The following is a 23,513-nucleotide window of genomic DNA, read 5'->3' as shown; positions in this document are numbered from 1 at the left end:
AATAGTAACGCGAACGCTTGGGACATTCGGCGCGTGACGTGTGACAAATTATAGAGAACGTGTCGCTGTTGCGCGAAACATCAATCCCGTGCCGCGAAAGTTTCAGGGACAAACCTGGGCGAAGGCCGGTGCAACGAGGTGCTCGTTGCAACTCCTCGGCGTGCTCTCGATGAAAATACGACACGTCGCACTATTAACGATCTCGCGGGTCGTCGTCGTCATCGTGCCGCAATCGTTTTCTCGACGTGTAATCGACGATACGAATCACTTACGACGCGATCATTGATCTTTCAGCGAGAGATACTCAGTTCTATTCGTAGATTCTCTATATTCGAAAATATTTCCAGATAACTAAGGTTACATTGCCAAGATTATACATGCATGGGACGTGATATTTATTATTTTCTCGACGTTGAATTAAAGAAAAAAAGAAAAAAAAACCTAAAAAGTTGGTCGCCGATGACTAGCAAATTTTGACAGATATCGAGAGGTTCGCCGCTGCTGGCTTCCTTCATATTTTTCATTGTCTCGACTTCAATGCTAATCGCACGATGGCCACATAACGGATGCACGTGACGAGCGTGCGTGTGATTTTCATGCGCGGAGCCTAACGGGATTAAATCAGAAAGCGAATGGCTTCCAACGTCTTCTCATCGCGCGAGGGAGCGGGTTCGCGCAGCGTAACGTACACGTGCGCGCGTATCGGCCTAAAGAAAATATTTCTCGAGACATTTTAGATCGTTGAGGTTTCCTTCCGCGCGAAGGGTGAAACGGCGCTCCGTAAATATTTCTTTAACTGAAACTCCAGCCCGACTTCGAGCTCGGCTTCCTCGAGGAGCGGCCGAGAGCGGCCTGCATTCCCGTAATCGGCGCCCGTTAAAATTAACCCCGGCGAGAAATTAAAACCAACCCGCGGAAACGACAAGGCCGTGCTAAAGTCAGCCCGCATTTCCGTTAAAATTACAAAACAATTAAAATAGCCCATTAAATAATTCCACGGCGAAGATCCAGAAATAAGCTATCGTGACTAATGCATGCGTCTTCCACGAACTTGAATTCGTCTCTTGATAAATTAATCACGATTGAGATGGTAGAAAAAAAAAGGGAAAAAATTAAGCGTAAATGGCTGTCTCGTTATTTTCGATGGCTAAAATATTGAGAGCGCTTGGTTGGTTTCTCAATCCCGCGGCGCGGACACGAAACCGAATGATGCAGGGATTCGGAGTACGAGGCCAAGGCTGAGTTGTGTGCGAGCCGGGATAGGAATGATCCGCGTGCGGAAATATGAGGGGCGTTTACGTAATGCGGACCGGGAAAAGCATGGGGAGGTGTCCGGCTCGAGGAATCTATTTCGCGAATCGCTAAATTCCTTATAATACACCCATATAAGACGCGAATGCAGAAATAAAAATTGCAATTCGCGAGATTGCGAGACCTGACTTTCCCACAGCGCGCTCGGGCCTCTAGAAAAACCTAATAACGTCTGCGAGTGTATATCTCGCATCTTACGCTTCTAATAAAATTTATAAAGCGCGAAGACTGGCGCAGTTGGACGACGAGGCCGGAAATCGAGCTGGATCGATGTAGCAAAAGAGAGAGAAAGAGAGAGAGAGAAAAAAAAAGAGATTAAAACAGAACGAGTTTAGAAGGTGGAACCAAAATGACATAAGATTCTATATCTCGATTAAAAAAAGAAGAAAAAGAAGAAAAAAAAAAAAGCGAGGTTTCAGTTCGTATCGCGTTACGAACGGCCGCGTTGCATAACGGACGTCTCGTATGTCGGAGCACGGGGATGCAATGATGCTAATTTCAATTACGGGCCGTCGTCTTTTCCGTCATCGCGTCATCGCGTTGTCCCCCCGTCAATTGACGTGAATTAGGGGAAAGCCACGTCAAAGACGCGACATAGCGCATCTGCCATTAAGGCCAAAGACCCCGGGCGTCTCTCTCGTTTGCAAGTGCATCGCGCCGATGCATGCTGGCTGCTGCAGCATCCACAAGCGCGATCGGCACCGCCTACGATACCCAAGAAATATCCGTCTGCTTTTCAAAGTATCCTTCAAACGCCACAATCCACGCGTGTAAAAAAATGTTCTCATCATAAAACGTCGATTAAATAATTCGTGATTAATAAAAAGTATAATCTTATAACGTGTTAAAATATTAATTAAATAGCCTTTTCTTTTTTAATTATACGAATTGGTGGACTAACAATTTTTTATTTTTTTTTTTTAATTTTATGACAGCTGTGGAAAAACACTATTTTTTTTTTATTTCAGCTTAGCCGTTTGGCTATCTACAATCGCATTAAGTATTTAACGAAATTGTTGCATACACGCACGTGAATTATAGATATAATATTGTGAAGTATAGTACTAATAACCGTGCAACTGCGATCCTATAGTCGCAAGAAAAAGAGGAAAACCTGCGCCGAGGCTTGCCGCCTGTTACCATTCATTGTTAACCGCCATCGATTACTATTGTTTTCAAAGGCTGGCCTTAATAATGCACCCACACCAACGCGGCGGAAGTTGCAGAAACTTTTACCCGATCCCTTCGAAACTTGGGAATCGCGAACGGCGGAGTCGCCTTGTGTCTAAATAATTCCCGGCGCCTTATCATAGAAATGCTGATTGAAGATGTATTACAATAGCGAACTGTGTTAAGAAAATGAACAAAGCAGCATGGCCGAGTAAGAGTTAATAACGGCGAAGCTCCTCCATCGACAATTCGCGTACAAAAGAAATATTATTCGCTCTTTTAAAATAATATCAAGTTAATATTAAATTAAATAAAGTTTTATTTAAAGTAACGCAAAGAAGTTTTTTCTCTTCCCCTTTTCTATTTTTCCTTTTTTTTCCTTAAATATTATTTTACGTTTTGAAGTTTCACTTTGAAAAACTGTTACGATTAATTTGTAGTAGGCATAAATTATCTTTCTGATATTTATTGAAGTCGCTAATGCGTATTAGCAAAAATATCGTCTACACGAAGTCGGGCATTGCGGTTCGCACATGCGGCACGCATATGCCCGCCGCGTATAAATATACTGACACCGGGCACTCATAAATGCGTGCGAACGAACCCTCGTGCAAAGTCGCGCCTCGCGGAGAACTTAAAAGTTATATTTTATTGCGAAAGAAATAATCAGGAACCCGCGCGCGGCGATATTTTATCATTTCCTAGACGACGAAGGTTCGCGCGTTCGTTGACGCGGATCTTGCCCGACAAGACCTTTCTATTTCGCGATTAACCGGAGAATGTGAAACCTTCATTCGCGTACCAAGCTTTCAAGTCGACATACACAAAAAAAAATTAAAAAAACGAAAAGGAAGAAAAAAAAAGGAGATATAATTATTGCTCTCAGTTTCAATAAAATCCCGTTGATTCGTGAAACGTTTGTTCGGTGAAAGAACCGCGAGCGCTGTACCCGGTCGAGTAAAGAGCCGAAGCGGGGCTGGAAATTCTTACGTGGCTTTCTGTCACACGGCTATCAGCCCCTCGATGTTTACGACATTGCACGTGGCGTATACAGCCCGTATCGTAGATACACGTGGGCACGAAGAGCGCCCACACGTCGCGGATTCCCGCTCGGCCTTCGGACTCTCGTGCTCGCGGGTATTAACGTTTCACGCAACTGCCTCTTTCTTTCACCGCCCAGCACCTAAACGATCTTAACGCAATCGACGCCGCGGTTTTGCGGAATTGGTAATCGCCCGAAGGGAACGACCGAGACTCGGGACGAGAAAGAGAGAAAGAGAGCTGTTTAAATACAATATATGTAAAATAAAAAACTGTTTCATTAAAGAATAAATAAAAATAAAAATAAAAAAAAGAAATTAAAAGAATTGCTCCTTAAGAAAGAGCATTTAATCATTTTTATTGTTAGAAGTATATAATTATTCCTCGCTTAGTAAAAAGTATTTATTTAGAAAAGTGCCTATTCACTTTGCATCGCACCTTTTTGTTTCAGTGTGACGGGCTTTTGAAACTCGATATCGAAATAATCCACTTGCGAGCTGTCATGAGGATTAAAGCCACTTCTAGAGTGGTCGAGCTGCTCCCCCCATTATACGCCGAGATCTTTCAACCGAAATAGGGTGTTAAAGTAGGTCAAATACAAGGGTTGACGCAAGGGTAGCTGACAGAGGTCAGCTGCTGTACAATCTCCGATATCATACAGTATCGTTCTTCGCATCTCGTTTTAAATGGAGCGGAAAATTCAAGCTCGCAGACCGAAAGACGACAAGTCACAGTTTTTTCGAGATTGCTTTCAATTTGCGCGAAGGTTGCGCGATAACGTAATAAGAAACCGAAATTAACGAAAGAAAAAGAAAAAAAAAAAAAATTAATAAAAACCGAGATAGCTCTCGCGAACCAGCGCGATGCAGAAAAATTTACTTTTACATCGGCAAGTTCTGCGAGTACAGGCGGCGTCTTTGATAATGCCGCTGCTCCATTTAAACGTATTTCTGTCGTCGGATCATGTCCTCTCGTTTGCCTCACATTATGCCCCGCGCGTTCTGAAGTTACTTCGGCGCGGTTAATGCTTACATAACGCTACCGACGTGCGTCCGGTTGGCGGAATGTCGACTCCTTTCCAGATACCCGACGTGCCAGCCGCAGCGCGATTGTGTGGGACACGGGCGCATATGCAGGTGCACCAGTGAGAAACGTCGAATCGATTTGCGGGAGTCTACGCGCGGCACAATTTCGCGTCTCGGCGAGAACCAGACGGGACGAGACGAGACGACCGGGCGCGCTGGCACGGCTCTGCGACATGAAAACGTACCGGAAATGCTGGCCCGAATCGTGACAAGCTGTCGAGAACTCCTCGACGCGAGTAGAAGCGCGAGAGATTCTCTCGGGGCTCCTCGAGAGATTGAGAAATATTCGCCAAGGAATATTCAAGACCCGATTTATCGAAAAATTTACTTATTCATTTACTATTTTTTTTTTTTTTTTTTCTTTTTCAGAAATTAATTCTGTACATCGCTAAACGCGTGTCTCTCGTTTCCTCCGGTCTTTCTCGACGTCGGGCGCACGAGCGTGTCGTTGATTTCCTAGCAGGCCAGGCGTGACTATCGATTGTGGCGGATACATTGAATGCAAACGGACGATTCCACGTGATTCATTGACTTTACCGTGACCCCCTTAATCCCTTCCTCGTTCCAAGGCAACGAGCCCGATCCCGCCTTCGCGCGACGTACAGATTTCGGCGATGAATCTTTTTTAATCGCGTAACGTTACAGTCCGCGCGGTGAAGATCTCCCCGCGGGAAAACAGCCGAGCCTTCAGCGGCTAGGCTCGCGCGAAATCTACGAGGCTCTCCCGCTTTCGTGGCCAAACATTTAACAATGAAATTTAATGGCGCCGTGACTGCGCAAATTGCGCGGAACTCGCCAACAATTCTGTTAACAGGAATATCCGCGCAAACGCACGACATACATTACGTCACGTCGTGGCTTTCGAAATTATTACGGGACAATCGAGCTGTCAAACGTGAACCGGAGATAATGCGTTTAAACAGTTTCCCTAAAAGGGAGAGAGGGGGGAGGGAGAATTTCCCCGTGCGTAATTAAATTTCATCTCATTAACGTGTCGACAAACGGCAGTTTTTTTCGCGCGACAGGCACCGTCCCAACAATCGGGCGATGAATGCTAATCGAGAATTTACATTATCGCGACGGGTGCTTAACGAATGCAAATGTCACGGCCGCAGCCGGGCGGATGGTAAAGTAAAAAGCACCGGCTCTCGACTTCCGTTCCGACGTCGCGGTACCAAACAGCGATTAACGCGCGGTGTTACCGCGAACGTATCTGCCGCCCGACATCATCCGCGGAACCAGGGAGATAGCTGGCGAAGCGATTGATTTCTGTAGCATCGCGATATCCGCGCTGGAAGTATCACGCTCGTCAAAGAGCGAATTAACGCGCGAGACGTTAACGAGCGATCGCTCAAGCGCGCGTTTCGTAATTTCTATCCTCGCGATAACCACTCGACTTTAATTCCAATACCGCGAGCGGTCTCGTCGCGCAAAAATCCGCCGGAACGTTTCTCCGAGGAATTCCGAGCCGCCCGATGCTAATTCAGGCCCGTTCGTGATAATGAACGTGAAGTTTTAATTACGCCGATAACTCATTGAAAAAAGATTCGATTGTAAATTTTCCAGCGAGTTTGCGAACGGCCGTAAGAGAAATTTGTAAGGAAAAAAGAAAATTAAAAAAAAAAAAAAGAGAGAAAAAGAAAAGTTACCCTTTTAGCTTCTTGCAACAAAGAGTCGGTTAAATGGTTTCGCGAGATAACAGCTGGGATGGAAGCGGGCTGCGGGGTCAACGTGGCACAGATTCGCGTGCTAGGCGTCGGTGGTGTTGGATCCGCCGAGCGGAGTGCACGAAGCGGAATGAGAGAGATCGGTTTATGCGCTCGTATGTGGAAGCGCGCGTATCGCGGGACGGCGGAGCGTAACACGCGCGCACAAAGAAACGCATGGCGCGCACACAGGCGCACACGGACGCGGCACGCGGGCGCAGCAGGACGAGCCCCGCTGTCGTCGGTGTGTGTGTTGGTCGATCAATACACTATGCTGAGGGGTTGGAAGCGAGATGAGAGGAGGAGAAGGCTGAAGGGCACGAGAGGATGAAGAGGAGGGAGGGAGGCATTGTTAAAGCCGTGGACATACTGGACCGATATTTGCACAATGCGCAGAAAGTCGCGTGGTCGTGTTCGGAATCTCCTCCCCGAACCACCTTGCCCTCGAGATCGTCGCGGAAATTAGCGACGAGCATCTGCCGCGAGTCTCTCGCGCGCGAGAGAAGAGTGGACCTTCCGCACCGCGCGTATTTTTCTACATTAATATTTGCGAAATATATACACATTAAAAAAAAAAGAAAAAAATCTAGCTGCGTTCGTAACGGAATAAAAATAATACGCCTTTATATAATCGCGAGCTTTAACTGTTATTATTAAATCTGTTTTGCAGTATGAAAGTGGCTTGAAAAAAAATTCTTCTCAAATCGCCGAGGTAAAAATGATTTCCTCTTCCTGGAAGAGATTATTATTCACTGACGTAAAAATAATTTAACGGAGTCACGACATTCCCGGGCTCTTTCGCGTCAGGCTTTCATTGCTACTTCCCCGACGGAGACCGCAACGATGCACTAACACGATATTTTTATCCGAACAGCTATCGATTATCCCGCAACAATACGCGAAGGGTTCCTCAAGTGGTCAATATCATATATCGCGTCGTTTCAACTTGTACGTTTCTGGATATGTCGTTTCCACGCGTTTGACCCGTTAAATTGGCGACCGTACCGACCCCGCGCGACCACCCCCTATGTCAATCGAGCTTTTTAAAGACGTTCGCGGGCGGCGATCAAAGTATTTCTGCATCGCTTCGCTTCTTCTCTTTCCTCGGGACGGGTTCCCTCCTTTGAAACGACACTCGGCCGGGCCTTTCCGACTCCGGAAGAATGCGCATAAAGGTTATCGACCTGTCACGAGATTTCGCCCTCCTCCTTTTCCCCTCTCCCCCCCCTTCATCTCCTTCCGAATTCCTTCTTCCGAAGGTACCACTTGGCCTTTTTCCCCGTTACGTAATAAGTAAAATTGAAGGGAGAAGCGTTACGCGGAGGGAACGGGAAGAGAGACGCGGAAATAAAAGAACGGCGACGATCGGACAAAGCGGAATAGGCGAAGAGGCTGGCGCGAGAATGCCGAAGATAGAGGAGGCTTCACCATGTGCAAACAGACACCTCGAGAATATCTTACGCACGCGAGTTATATCGAATTAAGAAAAGAAAAAATTTCCTTTTTCTTCAATTAAATTAAAGAAAAAATAATGAAAATAAAAAAGAACTGAGAGGCCGCACGCGCGCGATTGTATAATTTTCCAGCTCCTAAGAGAGAAGCGCGCGAGAAACCGCTCAACGAAAGAGGTCGCGTTAGAAATTTTCTGCACGGCCCACGAGCAAACGATTTTTATACCACGTTTGCCGTTAGGTCAGTCGTTAGACCCGCAGAAATCTCACGGGACATGACAATTTTGCGCGTACCTTCTCACGCTCTTCTTCCCGAGGATACTTCCACATGCTCGACGTGAACTCTGAATCGCGCGCGGCCGGTCCACATTCGCGGTTTCTCCCGACGCGGTGCAAATACGCGGAATAGCTGTTGAAACTATAATAGCGCCTAATAGCCCAGGCTGTGTAAGCGTATAACGGGCCGCCCGGCGTTAATCGAGCCGATCGAAACGTGTGCACGCGTGAAAAGGAAGGGTGTGAACGAAAGCGCAGGGTCAACGGTCTTTGTTGCGCGGTCTACGTCCGTTCAAGAGACTCGAACGGAACGAATGGTCGTGGGGCTCCCACGATGCGCGGATGCCGATCATCGTGCCGACGACCGTCGTCCCGTGAAGCGTAACCCCGTGACCGTCGACCCTTATTAAACCATTTTCCTCTTACGCTCGACTAGGTCACGTATCGAGACGCGTCGAACGTCCCAGGCCTCGTATTTTCGGCCTCGCACGCTCGAAGAATTCTGAGCGAATTGGCCGAACGGTAGCCCGATTTATTTCCCGACCCGCGTGTGCCGTGGATTAGGCGGATGACCGGTAATAATTGTATCGAGGTGCGCGGTGAGATCGATGTCTTCATCTGCCGCGGAACTGTGTACGCGATCGCGAGAAACACGCCTGAGAGAAAGCAGGACAAACGGAGAAAGACTCGCCGTCCGGCAAGAGTTATGACGGTTGTTCACGATAGCTCGTGGCACCGTGAAAGACCGACGGTATCGAAACCCGAGAGCCGCGTCTGCACATAAGTTACACGATCGCGCGAATATATCTCGATGTAAACGAAAGTTCCGTTGCGCAAAGCGTTTGGAGAAAAAAAAAAAAAAAAAAAGCTTGACCTACACGAGGACTGCTATTATATTACAAAAGTAGATCAACGATGGGACCGGAATTTCCCTCTCGGTGAATAAAAAATTAAAAAAAGCGACACGTTCACGATTTTAATAGCCGAGAAGTTTCCCTGGAATTTCTACGACGAAAACGCTTTCCGCGGGAGAGGCCGGAGCGAGTCCACGTGAAATTACGCCAATGCGGAAGAAAGACTCTGCGACACTCATCGCACCTTGTCGCGGAAGGAGCCTCTATTGATCCTCGCCGCGATATACCTAGGCGACGAGCCGAGAGAGGAAGCGGAATCGAAGGTATCGGTGATTCGTCGCCCTCGCTAAAAGGAGCTCATCCGGCGAGACCTAATTTAGTCAGCTTGTCGATACAGGACGGACTTTGCGGTCGGCGGTGCTCTATCGACGGCGAGATCGAAGCGGCGGTTTCCAAAACGCGGTTACGACGATTTGTCCGCGAAGACCGAACGTGTCCCGCGAGCCGAGAGGCTAACGAAGAAACGAAGCGCGTTCGACGAACAGATCGCGGCGAATCTCGAAGCTGCGCGGATTTATTTGTTAATTCCGAAGACCTTGACTTTAACGACGAAAGAAAATTGCGAGACCACAAAATCTACCTGAGAGAATTAATTATTTGCCATTTAATTCTCGACACAAATTTCTCGGCAATCTCGAAAGTTTATCACGCCACGTGTAAACGTGATAACGTGCATCGAATTCGGAATAAATATCGCTCGTCTTGCCTGCTGAGAATTTATATTAGATAAGCCAGGCAGACCAATGAATGACGATGATAATCCGTGTTGCGACACAGTGTTAATTAAACGAATGCTAATTTCCGACACGACGATAGTACGAAGAGCACGTAACCTGGGTTAATTAACGTATCGATCAAAACCGTGTTAGTTAACGGGCAGATTGGCTGCCTCGGAACGTTTCCAATTATTCTTCGTGTAATAGGCAGAGTCCGAAAAAAAAAAAGATTTTAAAAAATGTCTTTTTTCTTCACCCGATTTCACCGAAACGATCCCTCCCGACACGTTTTGACGAAGCACGAGCTCGTCGATCACGATCGCAGACGAGCGCTTGATTTCGTTATGTTTGTCGCAGTACCTGTCAATCAATATGTTATCAAGGTGCGAGGAAACTCGGCGAAACGCGAGACCGTCTCTTCTATCTACGCTGGAACGTCCCCTTTTTCCCCAATATCACGCGCGACCGATTTCACAACGCAGGCATGACTCGATTAATCACGGCACAGGGGATTTCCCCTGTTCGTCTAATATAGATGCGTCCGCAGATTCCCAGGCGATCGATCCCGCAACGAGGGGGATATCTCTCGTCGACGCGACTCCTGGTTGACGGTGGCCGCGAGCCGAGGCTCTCGCGGATTTCGCGCGCGGATTCTTTTCGCTGGTTCACGCACGTTGAACGACTACGTTATTGAACGCCGCGAGAGATTAACACCAAGCGGGGACCACTCACCTTAACGAAATGCAGGTTCTCCTTGTCGAGGAGGAACTCCATGGACTTGTGAGGCCGCTGATGGATGGCGGATGTTGCGGCGGACGCGACGTCGTCGTGGGGACTCCTGTGCGTAGCGCCGACGGGCGACTGGGGTACGTGGAGGGCGTGCTCGGGCCGCGGCCGCGGCGCCGCCGCCGAGGTGTGGTTGAGGTCGAGCAGGCTGCGGGTCTTCTTACCACCGGCGCCGGCGGCGGCAGCGGCGGCGGCGGCGGCAGCGGCGGCGGTAGCTGCGGCGGCAACGGAGACAGCGGCTGGACCAGCGGTGTACGTCGTGCCGTTGTAGCTCGTGTTGATCACCGCCTCGTCGAGGTCGGTCTCCAGTAGGCCGACCGGGCGCTCCTGGGCAGCCTGCATCGCGCGGGCCTTCGCCATCTCGATCGCCGCCGGGTTACCAAGGTCCGTGGCGGCGCGTCGGCGCGACGCCGACGCCGACGCCGACGCCGACGCTCGCGTCGTCATGCCCAGAGCGGCGACGCGTGGCGGCTGAGGTGGCAGGGGCGGCTTGCTGGACACTGATGCCCTCCCGTTGCTGCTGCAACAATGAACAGACGCTCTTCAAGACAACCCGACTCGATCGGCGCCGGAAGACTTGCCGGGTAACGCGGGCGATTCGATTTGATACGAACCGCCGATTAGACACCTCGGCACGCTGAGGCATGGCGAGTTCGGGGTGAAAACTCGACGGTGGTAGCTCGACGCGAGTTCCGACGGAACAGCGAGTCCAGCTGAGCGATTACAGGCTTTGCTCGACGTGTTACGCCGGATAATTGGATATCGGAGAGTTGCATCAGAGTTTTAAGAGCGACCCTGATACGTGCACTTCGGTGGGGAAGCTTACGAGCGTAGACCGATGTTACATATTGCGGCAATTAACTCGTAATAAAAGTCTATTATAATCCCGACCGGACGGCGCTCTTTTTTCGCATACCCTACCTCGGTTCTTTAATTCCACGTGCGGTGCGATGAGAAAACGAGGAACGCCACCGTTATTCACAACTCGCTCGCTCGTCGCAATTAAGAAATAACTTTTTGCACCTTATCTGTCTTATGATAGATAATTGGTTCATTAAACTAACATATTATCCGATTCGCGTTAACAGCGAGTCACGCCACGCGAGGACTCCCGGCGCCGCGTGGCTTCCTTAGCGGCCGCGTCACGCGAGCCGAATTAATCGTGCCGAATAAAAGCGATGACAGTTTTTGTCCCGCGGAACGCGAACGCTATTGTGATGCCGGTAATTGGAAATTGACGTTCGGGCGAATTTTACGATGACGCTGCGACAGCATCATCGGTTTTCGATAGCAGACATGACGGCTGAACGGCGTAATCTATATTTCTTTTCGCCGTCCCCTTGACCGAAATCGAGGATATTAGCCCCTCGCGTTTTCCGCGCACGTCCCCGCCTGATCCAATTGTTGCCCCGGTTGAAGTTGACGTGTCGCAAACGTCTGGTTAGCGCATCGCCGAACGTTGACACGTAGAAAGCTAATCGCAATAAATTCGTCGGCGAGCTTTTTTTCATTTATTTTATTTTATTTCTTTTTTTTTTTTTAAATATATTATCGTAATGTCAACGAAAGCTCGCGGCGTTGCGCGGTTAATCATCGACCGGCACTTTTGCCGCATTAATCACGAATTAAAGATCGGCCGATTAGAGCGAGTTTTACACGCGATAAATTATCCCGACTTTCGCTTTTCCATCTCCGACCGACGGTGTCCGGATTCGCGAGAGACAGTGGTCGCTTTATTGAGCTTCCTACGGCGGGCATACGGCGTATCGATAAAGTCAGAGCTATATATCTCGGCGGAGAGAGGACAGTCATTAATGAGACACTTTCTAGCCGCCATGAGCCTTCTAGATAAGGAGCTGGATACAGTCGACCACTATTCCGTGCCCGTCGAGGCCTCGTTACATTACGAATAAGTACCAAGTCGCAATCTGTTGCGAGGCTGTCAGAGAGAGGGAGAGAGAGAGAGGGCCCGTAATCTGCCGTGGCTGATGATCTTTGACCGCAAGTTTACGCGATTACGGTTTAAAATCAGCACTAAGCTCTGCGCTCTCGTACGCGTGGAAGGATGACTCGATTACGAGTTTGATTAACGAGTCGTTACCGAGCCGAGGCTGAAACCACGGGGCCGCCTACGCGCGACACGCAAAAAGCTCCGCGGAGCCTCCTGAACTTTCCGGAGAATCGCCGACCGTCTCGGTGAATTCGCGCCGGCGAGAATCTGTCTAATAATAGGGAGCTGCGGTATTTCGAAAAAGCGGGACCACCTGCGAGACCCGAATAAAATTACGACACGGCGATCTCCCGCGCCGCGTTGCACGTGATTCGACTGCGCTGCAATCGTCGGTTTTTTATTGTCGCGTACAGCGTGAGATCATGCTTATAAGCGCGGCCAACAACGATGGGGAATCGTCATCGGTCTCTAAAATTAGCATACGGTCAATCGTAAAAAAAAAAAAAAAAAAAAAAACTGACGGATCTACGGATACCGAGAACGATTCGAGAGCTCACGACCCGAGTGATATACTTTTCCCGAACCTCCGGTTATCGAAGCCGCGGGGACACGTCTTCGAATGCCTGAGACACGATACGAGCGAGCTACGAAACATCCCGCGTGGGCAGACGTGATACGGAAAATTATATACAAAGTATTCCACCCTTTCGTCGGCGGTAATTGGCGCTAATGAGGTTCGATGTCTCCCGAAACGAATTCCGTAAATTGCAATGACGCGGCCCGCCGTACTCCGGGTTTATAACGAAGGCTTAATCCGCGCGAGGCTCAGCCTTGCGGTGCGACGCAATAACTCGTCCCGACGACGACGGAACGCAGCTGGGAGCCGGCGGAATGAGCGCGGGAGCGAAGCTTAATTGCGCCGTCGTTAGAGTCGGCTAAATGGTAGCGTTTGTTGCGTTTTCGAGACGGGTGAATAAAGAGAGGAGGGCGAAAATAAGCGGGAGGAAGGGTGGAGGGAGGAAAGCCAAACCGGGATGAAGAGATAAGGGACGGAGGCCCGGAGAACACTGCTGGTCCTTCTACGCAATAACGAAGACGCGAGCGGGAGATCCGACGAGGGGGGAGGACAAAAACTGCGCGACCAGAATCCTCAACGTGACGTTGAACCCGTCGCGAACGCGACTTCCGGAATGGAATAAGATTAATATAAGTCGACTCTCTAACTGGCAACCACACCTACACACGTGCGCAAGGTGTATATTTAACTGCGGCACAAGACGGGTGAGCGAGCGAGAATCGGCGTATGCGTCGCACTGCTTCGAAATATTTCGAAATAATGGAATATCTGTGCCGTTAAATATTTTAGAGCGCTGGGGCAGTTGTAAAAGATAATTAAGAAGTAAAAAAACGAGGCCAAATTCAGTAGTACTTTGTTTCCTTTTCGTTTTTTCTTTAATTAAACTAATTAAAAATAAAACTAATTTAAAACAGAAAAAAAATGAAGAAAAAAGTAATTAAATAAGCGACAAATCTAGTTTAATTGCGCGGCACATTAAGAGATAATTATTACTGATAAAAAAAATAAGAAACCGCTTTGAAAGTTGTCTCAGTTATAAAGTCGCTGGCGAATTATAAAACGTTTTGTTCCGAGATGTGCGATATTTTGCATATTCTTGCATAACCAGCTCGATATGCATGCTCTCGCGTCCTCGCCAGAGAAGCTCGGCTCCAGCTACGCTTGTAAATGCTGGCGGCTTCCTAAATTACATCCCGCAGCTTACAATGATGATTCATCGCCTCTAAACGCGAGCGAACGGGCGTGGGATATCGGCCGCATTCTGTTTAACATCTCGTCAAGTAAACCGAAAAACGCGGCCGACGACAAAAATTCTTGACGTATTGTAAATGAGATGTTTTCTCACCGAGGTACGTTATAAGAGAAAAATGAGACTCGGAATAAAAATCACGCGAGCTCGCGAGAAACAAAGTCATAAATCGACGACGATTGTACAATCTCTAAATAAATTATCGGTACCTAAAGATTAATAAATTCGCGCCGACAGTCTGTGAGGAAATTGACCATTAATAAGATAACAAAAAAATCGAAGATCTTAATTTACGGAAATATTAATAATTATTATTTATGACGCGAAGTGACGATAAATACGGAAAGTTTATAAAATTATCACAATATAAAATAATGAATAATTTTCATTAAATATTCTGTATAATCGAGCGGAATGTTCACGTTTAGCATACGCGATGCATGCAGAAGTTAAATTAACAAACAGCAAAGCTATTTTACGCGTCAAATAATAAAAGCTGTTCTCATCTTTTTTTTCTCTAAGTTCCTTTTTCTTTTTCGGTGCAGCACGAATCGAAATGGGAGACGCTGCTTCAGCGAAATTCAATTGCGATAAAGCAAATGTTTGTTAAAGCCGAAGGTGGGTACAGGGATCAGATACGTAATTCCCAGAACAGCGATCTTGATTGGCGGCGAGCACGCGTAGGCTAATAAAAATACTCCCAGAGATAACGAACTGAAAATGACCTTTTCGGCGGTCGAATACCATCCACGAAGATCTCTCGACTGTCTTTAATTTAATTGAATTACTATCACATATATTAAAAAAAAAGACGAGAATAAAAATCGCGATTTACGCACGAGAGGGAAACGCGACGCAACGCGGAAGTTAAGAAATATGAAATAAAGCCCGTCTGCAGGCAAATGGAAAGAGGGGGCGACTGCAATGAAATGCAATTAGGTCGCATTACGCGGGGAATGACGTGGCGAGATGCGGGGTGAGAGTGAAATTTAATTAAGAGAACCGAACTGGTTTCCGCCGTCGTGAACGGGAGGGAACCGGGACCCGGCGCTCTGATTACGGAGAGACAACAGAAATGATGCGGGATCGCGGGCTCCCGCGCGAGAATGAAATTACGCCGATTGCCGAGGTGTAAGTCCGCCGCCTGATCGCAGGTCGACGCGGTAATCGGGACTCGCGCGGTCCACGGGAGATAGAGAGGAGAGAAACGAAACGCGTCGACGAGCGGTTGCGACAGACGGCGGTGTGGGACGAGATGAAAGTGGAAATTAAACAAAACTGTGAATGAAGCAGCTCGCTTTAGCGTGGGAGGACGGTAGAAGTGACGGGGACCGAATAAAATTGTACAAAGGCATACGCGGATCGTTACGGGTATCAGTTTTCTCGTCGAATGTAGATAAAGCTTGCGAAATTGTAAAAAAATAAAAGCCAGCAGCTGCAGATAGCTTAACTAATAAACATGCGCGTGATCGACGCGAAACACGTGGCCTGTATCGGGTTTTCGATGTGAATACTCGAGGGCTTTATTCGCGGATTATTATATCGTGCACGCGACGAACGATCGTGTGTTACAGCGCAAGAAAATGCATTACTGCTTATAAAACGAATAGAAAATCACGATAAGCTGTTCGAGATCTCTATATTTATATGCCGCGCAATCAACAACTTGTTGCTCTCGAATATCTTATGCGAGACTACATACTCCGGTCTATATATATATATATATATACATATATTTATCGCTCATTTCTGAAAAAAAAAAAATTAAGCAAACCAGTAATTTAACGAAACTGCTTTCGATTATTTAGAAACTACATTAACGAGCACCGTTGGAATTGTTCCTAGCAACGTTTTTCTAAAACGCGAGATTAACGAATATCCAATAAACCGTCTTTACGAGTGTTTTATTAAATTTACGGCTTACCTGATATTGGAGACGCTTCTCTGAATGTCCACATTGTTCCTCCTAGCCGCCTCCTCGAGAGTAACGACCTCCTGCTGGCGTCTCCTCTCTTCCTCGGGCGGGTGCAACGGTATGATAATGTAATCCGGCTCCTTCTTTCTCCCCGCGGCCGACTGCTGCTCTTCTTGCGCCCTCGTCGGCTCGACGGCCTTCTTGTGCGCCTCCGAGCGCGGCACCTTCGTCCTGCCGCTGAACCTGAGCCTGGAGAATCTCTGCAGGAAGCCGCCCAGGCCGCCCTTCTTCCTCTCCTCGCTCTTCATGGCGGCTGCGGACGTCGGCAAGGAGGTCGAAGAGGCCGCGTAGATATTCGCGGGCTCTCTCTTCGGGGCGACAAACGACGACCGTTTCACGTTTACGACGCTCGCGTCCCGTTTGCTGATACCAGGCGCGCTTAGCTGCTCGTCGCCCTGATGTTTGTCACGATCACCACGATGATTCGTATCAACTGCCGCCACGGCCACCGCGGGCTTCCCACTACCACGTTCACCGCCGAGTGAACCCGCAACGCCGGGTGGGGACTCTGAGCCAACACCACGAACACTCCGTCCCTCCTCCTCCTCCCCCCGCACCATCTTTTCCACTGCCTCCGCCGTGTCTTTCTCTTCTTCCTCCTTTTCCTCTTCCTTCTTCGTCGGCGTTTGCTTCTCGATCACGACCCTCCACAGACACTCGCCGGCGCCTCGCTCGCTCGAGCCGGGACTGCAAGCGCGGTCTTCGTGGCCCTGGCGCGACGGCGCGTTCTCCAAGTCCGCTCTTCGTTCTTCCGTTCTACTCTCGTCCGCCTCGGGACCCTTCCGCGGAAGCTGAGCCGCACGTTCGAGATAAAACTCACCGATCAAGTTCTTCCTCGCGTCCTCGGGCTTCTCGTCGCCTCGTTTGACGGACTCTTCGTCGACGCGAGGGAATATCGTCGCCGTAGAATTTTCAAGGACACTTCCCGATTGGGCTTCACTTTCTGGCTCGACTTTTTCGCGCAAAACGGCTCTATTTTCCAAGCAGGATGCACCTATGGGTTTGGTTTCCAAGCAGGGGTAATCTACCTCATCGTCTAGCAACCGTGGGCTCAGCGCGCTAGCATCGCCACAGGCTGAAAATGGATCCGAGTTTTTTTTTATCTGACCGAAGAACGTGTCGCTCGGCGGTTCTTTCGGCCTGGCGTTCTCGCTGAAATTCGTATCGGAGCCCATCTGGCGCATCACGTCGGCGACGTTTAGCTTCGGGGAACATCCCAGCGCGGCCTCTTCCAACTCGTCGCACGCGTCCATTCGATGAAACGCCGCCTTCGAGCTTTGCAGCGCCTTGATGTAGTCGCACTGCTGCGCCAACTCGTAGCTTGCGTTATTCAATATTCGCCGCTTTCCCGGAGAACCGGGTCCCTCGCCGGCTTGATCTTGATCGCTGTCCTGAAGCTTCCTGTGAAAATTCCTCTCGTCCACCTCGAACTGCTGTGCCAATTCGTAGCTGGCGTTGTTCTTGACCCTTCGATTTTTAACTCGACCGGACGACGTTCGTTGGATCGTCTCCATCGCTAAGATGGCGGCGTTCGTCACGCCGGAAGCGGTCGCCTCTTCCACTTCTCGCTTGAACTGCTTGATGGCTTCGTCGAGGTCGTTCTCCGTCACCAACGCTATGTCCAGCACGCAATTGGCGGGATCTTGAGTCTTCACCGTCGAAGTGGTCTTCGTCTGCTTGTTACGCGCCTCGCAATAATCGTCCGCACGATCGACCTTGGTTTGCTCTTCGTCTTCTTCTTCGCGGTCCTCCGTATTGCCGTCCATGATCGCGCTCTGAGCCGGCTGCGTCCTGACCGAGCTGGTCAAGACCGCCTTCGCTTCCGCTTGCGTTTCGTCGCTCTCCTTCGGGATCGCGTCCTCCCGCGGGTTCTTCAGGGGAAGATCTTCGTCGCCGGACGCGGCCTCCGCCATTTCGTGGCCGTTCATCTCGTCGTCGCGCGTGGCGACGACGCCGCAGAGGTTGAGGTCCACCGGCACGCTGGCCACCCGCGTGTAATTCTCGAAGAGAGAGGAGGTCGACACGTAGGAGGTCGTCCGCGAAGTGCGTGGACGGGACGACGAGGCACAGTTCGTGTCACCGTGTGCCGACTCCTCGGCACCGTCGAGCAGACTGGGCGCGCTCTGCGACTTGTCCGTGAATCTAAAATTAAAGCGCTCCTCGTCGCTCCACCCTTGGTGCTGTTGTTGGCGGTGATGACGGTGGTGGTGGTGATGGTAATCGTGCTGATCGTACTGCTGCTGTTGGTATTGCTGCTGCTGGTGCTGCTGCTGCTGCTGCTGCGAATTCTGATAATGATGATGATGGTGGTGATGATGGTGCTCCGCCCCGCCGCCGGCTATATTTAACCTGGCCGTCTTCTGGCCAGACTTCAGCTCCAAAAGCGTGTCCCTCTTTGTCTCCACGCCGATCTCCCGCAAGTCGATCGTGTTCCGATAGTCCAAGGACGTCGCGTACTTGCCGGACTCGCCGTACAGCAACCGATCCTCGAAACCGGTCGTCAACCGGGTATCCGCGTGCGCTCGGCTCCGCTCGTACTCTTCGAAGTCGTAATCGTCATCCTCCTCCTCCTCATCGTCGTCGTCGTCTTCTTCATATTCCTCGTCCTCGTGCCAAAAATCTCTGTTTCGTGTAAACGGTACATTGAAAGATTCCTTCTCTTTTATTTTTAAATCAGAAGTGATAAAATGTTGAAATTTCATGCAAATGTCAATACTGTTCGTTTAATTTATTTATATAAAATTTATAAAAAAATTAAATTATAATTTGTCTGTAATATAAATTTGTATAAAAATAAAAATTCTTGAGGATTGCGTAAAATGCAAAAGCATCACGTTCTTACAAGCTGAATAGCGGTGATCTGGCGATTCGGTAATGCACTTATGTTTCAAACGTTTATAATATCGACAGTAAAGTCAAGGTGGTCTCTCTCAGGGTCGCGATTGCATTTAACTTGGCCGTAAAACGATCGTCACACGGAGGGGAATTCGGCGTATGAGTGCCAAGAAAACCAAGAGGCGCTCAACACTCGGCAGAAACGGATTTTGAACGAACAGACCAACATTCTTTAACCGTATCATTTTCAGATTAAAATAGAAATTAAATAAACGAAAGGAAATTATTCTGGCAAATAGACAATTATCAATAATTACTTCATCGAGGGGGGAAAAAAGAAAAATGTAACTTTATTAATTACAAATTCATTATTAAATGTTTCTTAAAAATTTTAAATAAAAATTATATTTATAACTCCAGAAAATATTTAAGTAAAATAAAATTCAAAGCTCATACGTAAAATGTTTTTTTTTTCTTTTTTATTTTTTAATTATACTGATTAAGAAACGTGCAAGTGTTTATCTCATGGGTGTTCGCGATATGCAAAACTGCACTTACCGCCAGTCCTCGCAAACTAATTCGAGAAACAATCCATGATTACAATAGTCGTGTATCTCTATTCTAACGACGCGTGTAAAAATAGGCAGGCGTGTTAAACGACGTGTGCACGTATGCCAAGAATAACAAACAAAAGCCTTGGTGGCGTCTGTTGGTATTGCGGGTGAACTAACTGTGTCTGTTACGTTTAAAATAATTATACACATAAGCGACGAAAATTACTCGAACGTAAAATCATCGAGATTCTAACAGAAAACATGAACCGTCTCGTTATCAATTTTATTCTCGTTGAAACTAAGAATAATTAAAAATAACTTATCGCGAAATTAATTTTTTCAAAGATTTAATTAGATTACTTTTCAAACGTGTCATTATTCGCTAATCTAAATTCGATATTAAAATAAAAAAATCGGTGTGCACTTACCTTGGACGCCGGTTGTTTTTCCTAATATTCGACAAATCAGCACCTCTCTTCAGGTACAAAGGTGCGAAGCCATTCGACATGGACGCCTGGCCGAAGTCCTCATCCTTCTGGCACGTGTTCAGGCTTTCGAAGCTGCGATAGGGCCTGATCCTTGGAAAATGATCCGTCAGGGTGCTGGCAAAACCATTCGGTAACAGCTTGTCGTAGTCCTGCTCCAAGCTGTCCGGCGAATCGTTCTCTTGATGAGAGGCGTTCGATCGGTTGGAGTACTCCAGGGAGTCGAAACTGTAGCTGGAAGGCGACAAGGTGGCGCAGGTCCTCTCGAGTGACTCGAACTGCAAGAGCGAGCTCGATCTCGAGGAAGCGGTGGACCTGGAGGACCTCGGCGACGTCGGGTACTCGTCGTAGCCCGTCACTTGCTGATGATGATGATGATGGTGGTGATGATGATCGGCGCCGTGGTCGCGTCGCCGTCGCTTCTTCGGCACCACCGAGTTGCATTCGCTGCCGCTGCCGTCCAGCCGTTCGTCTTCCGAGAACGAAACAATGCGATGAGGATGACGCGGCCGGCGATAACGCGGGAGGAACCTCGGGAGAGTAAAAGCGAGACGAGCACGCGAGCGCGCGGCCTAAACCTACTTTACGCGGAAATCCAGATCTCGCCGCGTTAAACTTTTGATTCCGCGAATCGCGTTAGAATCGATGCGAGTGGAATCCGACGCACGGCGACCCACTTCCGTAAAATTGAGTCACGGAAGTGGCTCCGATCTAACGGCTCACTTTCGCCCCGTGCACACGCGTACGAGTGCACACGTACGGTGCCCGTTCAGGAAGCCACGGTTCATTCAACCGGAAGCGGCTCTTAGGGCACTACACGCGAGCTACCATCGGTTGTCAACCGAGCCGTAATTGTCGCGTGCGGAATGTAATCAAACCGTATCTACTGCCGCTGATCCAGGTGTGACGTTCGCGTCCGTCTGTGCATCAAGAGCATCTCTTTCAGCGTTAAAGAACCGAATGCTCGTTCGCAGGCTGACCTTTCAGAGCTCCTCGATTAAGGAATACATGAGTTTGATATGAAGATATATATATATCGTGTACTGCGCTTCGATCGAGCGTGATATGTTCCTCGGCAAACAGTGCGGGAAGGAATATTGCATCGGCAGCGAAAGGTCGCGCGCGTGCTGGGAAATAATTCCGCCAGTTATGTTTGTCGTTCCATCGAATTCAAACGGTCTTGTTAAAAAAAAAGAGAATAAAAAAAAAGAATAAAAAAAATAAAAAAATAAAATAAAATATTGACGGAACGTAGTTTTTTCGTTGTCCAGCTGTGTTTCAAGCACTTTAAACAAGCTCGTTTCGAAGCGAACTTTTTCTGAATATTCTGTACTGCATAAATACGAGATATTCGTGGCAAGAGAAACCTACGTGCCCCTAGGCATCGCAACCACAAACCTCGACGTTACAATGGCTGCATATTCAAAGGAGCGTTTAAAAGTGCGTGGACGGAGAATACTGACGCATGATTTATAGATCTCCCGTTTAAATTAAATTAGAATAAATAATAAAATGTAAATGTAAATTTAAAATTAAGAAATTTCAAGATGAAATAAATTTCACATGGCAAATAAAGAAAATATTTTTAATATAAATGTATAAACTTGTATTTTTTATTTCCCATGTCCTTTCTAGTATTTTTAGCTTTACAGATTTCCGGTTTCGCGAGTGCATATTAAAAATTAAAATTTATATTATTTCGTAAAATTTTCTAGTTCTTCTCTTTTTTTAAGAAAATGCATAATGCTAGAACGAAATTAGATTTTATACTCGATTGATCGACCACGCCGATGTCGATAGCGTAAACGCAAGTAATCGCGTCGAATAATTGCACGTTCGACGTAATTCCCGGTTCACTAATGAGCCCGGAAGATTAAACTGTCGGGATGAAAAGAGAAAGTAGAGCGAGACCTCGCGCGAACAATGTCTAACTCTTGCGATTTTCGCCCAGGGCGACGTACGGAATTTCATCGCGAGACCGTCCTCGGCATGCGGCAACTTCCCCGTTTAATATCGATTGAATAACGTCGTAACTATGTTGTTACTACACTCGCGTTAAGAATTGGAAATCTTACCTGTTGATCTCTGCTTCGTTTTTATATGAATTACGCTCTCGGTCTCCGAATCGGATCCCAGCCAATACGTCGTTCCGCTGCGATCGGAGTCGCTCTGAAGATCGTCAGACGTCTCCTCCAAAATTGTTTCCAGAAAATCGATTTGCTGCACTAGCACCGTATCTGTAAAACAAAATATCGCGTTAGAACAATTTAATATAGTTGAAATAAATTAACAAGTAACGTCCCAATAAAGCTTCTACTTAGCAGAATCGGAATAACTTTTATCTCGTTCGACTGATTAAAGTTAATTAAAACGTCTGCATCTCCTTAAATGTATTGTATCAACGTGTACTTTGTCAGTCGGATTACGCCAATTCTAAATTTAAACCTCACGCGTTACACGCAAGTCGTTATTTCATGCCGATCGAGCTCAGCGAGGCGTACGAATGTAAACTCCGTGGTTTTCTGCCTCGTCATTTTGTCGTCGAAAGTGCGGCGGCCGCAGAAGCGTCCGAGCGAAATTCTTAAGAGAGAAATTCTTAAGGTCGTGACTCATTCGTTATCAACGAGTGCAACCATTACGTCGGAAGATAACGTAACTGGAAGGTCGTGCACCTCTTAAGCTTTCGCCGCCGAGCAAACCCAGGCTCGAGTCCGGTATATGTACGTTCCAGAGAATTATTATCACTTCTATCGACACGCAAAGACGATATCGCCTCAGAACTTATATGACATAAACTTGACTCTCCAATACTCTCTCATTACAATCATCTGATCCGACTCGTAAAATAAAAATTATTAAAAAAAAAAAAAAGAATTAATTAACAGAATTTCCTTCGAATTATTAGCGCACGATACGAAAATACAGTTGGGCGAAACTTCTATTTTAATTTTTAAATTAAACGCTGTTTTATCTACGCACCTACGACGATGTTCGTACGAACGCAGGAACGTGGCGTCTACAAGTTTCCTACCTTCTTCGTCATCGTGCAACGCAATGAATGATGGCGTGAACAGTTAGACGCTGTTGGGAACGGGACATTGCATAGCTGCACGGCGTAGCTGATGGAATATATTCGGTGCACTCTAACCACGAGCGATCGCTCGTTCTCTTGTGGAAAAGTCAAACGTTATCTCACCCTTTCATCTTACTGAAATAGTTGCGTAACGTTACGCGTACGCGGCCGTAACATTTGCATCGCGCGTCGCTCGCTCGCGCTCGCATCACGCGATTCCGCAATTAAAAGAGAACAATCCAAATTTAGACATATTTCTGCCCCCGTTTCTTTTCTCTTTTCTTTTTTTTTTTTTTCCCTGGTCGATTTCTAAAACGAGACACACGCGATTGCTAAATAAAGAACGAGAGAATCGCCG

At 47.8% G+C, this 23,513-nt stretch overlaps 1 protein-coding gene across 8 annotated transcripts in view; it reads right to left on the bottom strand.

The window, feature by feature from the left end:
• LOC139104214 (uncharacterized) overlaps positions 1–23,513 on the bottom strand; it is a 44,053-nt gene that overhangs the window by 14,674 nt on the left and 5,866 nt on the right. For 6 of the 8 annotated variants that reach the window (XM_070659548.1, XM_070659550.1, XM_070659555.1 and 3 more), the window contains exons 3-6: positions 22,158–22,319; positions 20,026–20,554; positions 16,158–18,830; positions 10,403–10,976 (exon numbers count right to left, since the gene is read on the bottom strand). In XM_070659548.1, coding sequence (XP_070515649.1) covers positions 10,403–10,976; positions 16,158–18,830; positions 20,026–20,554; positions 22,158–22,319 — 3,938 coding nt within the window. The other 2 variants (XM_070659549.1, XM_070659552.1) reach the window with 2 other exon arrangements.

This window comes from Cardiocondyla obscurior, linkage group LG07 (genome assembly GCF_019399895.1).
Source record: "Cardiocondyla obscurior isolate alpha-2009 linkage group LG07, Cobs3.1, whole genome shotgun sequence".
Lineage (NCBI taxonomy): Eukaryota > Metazoa > Arthropoda > Insecta > Hymenoptera > Formicidae > Cardiocondyla > Cardiocondyla obscurior.
Note: the sequence above shows the minus strand (reverse complement) of the source record. Positions and strands in the feature narration are given on the sequence as shown.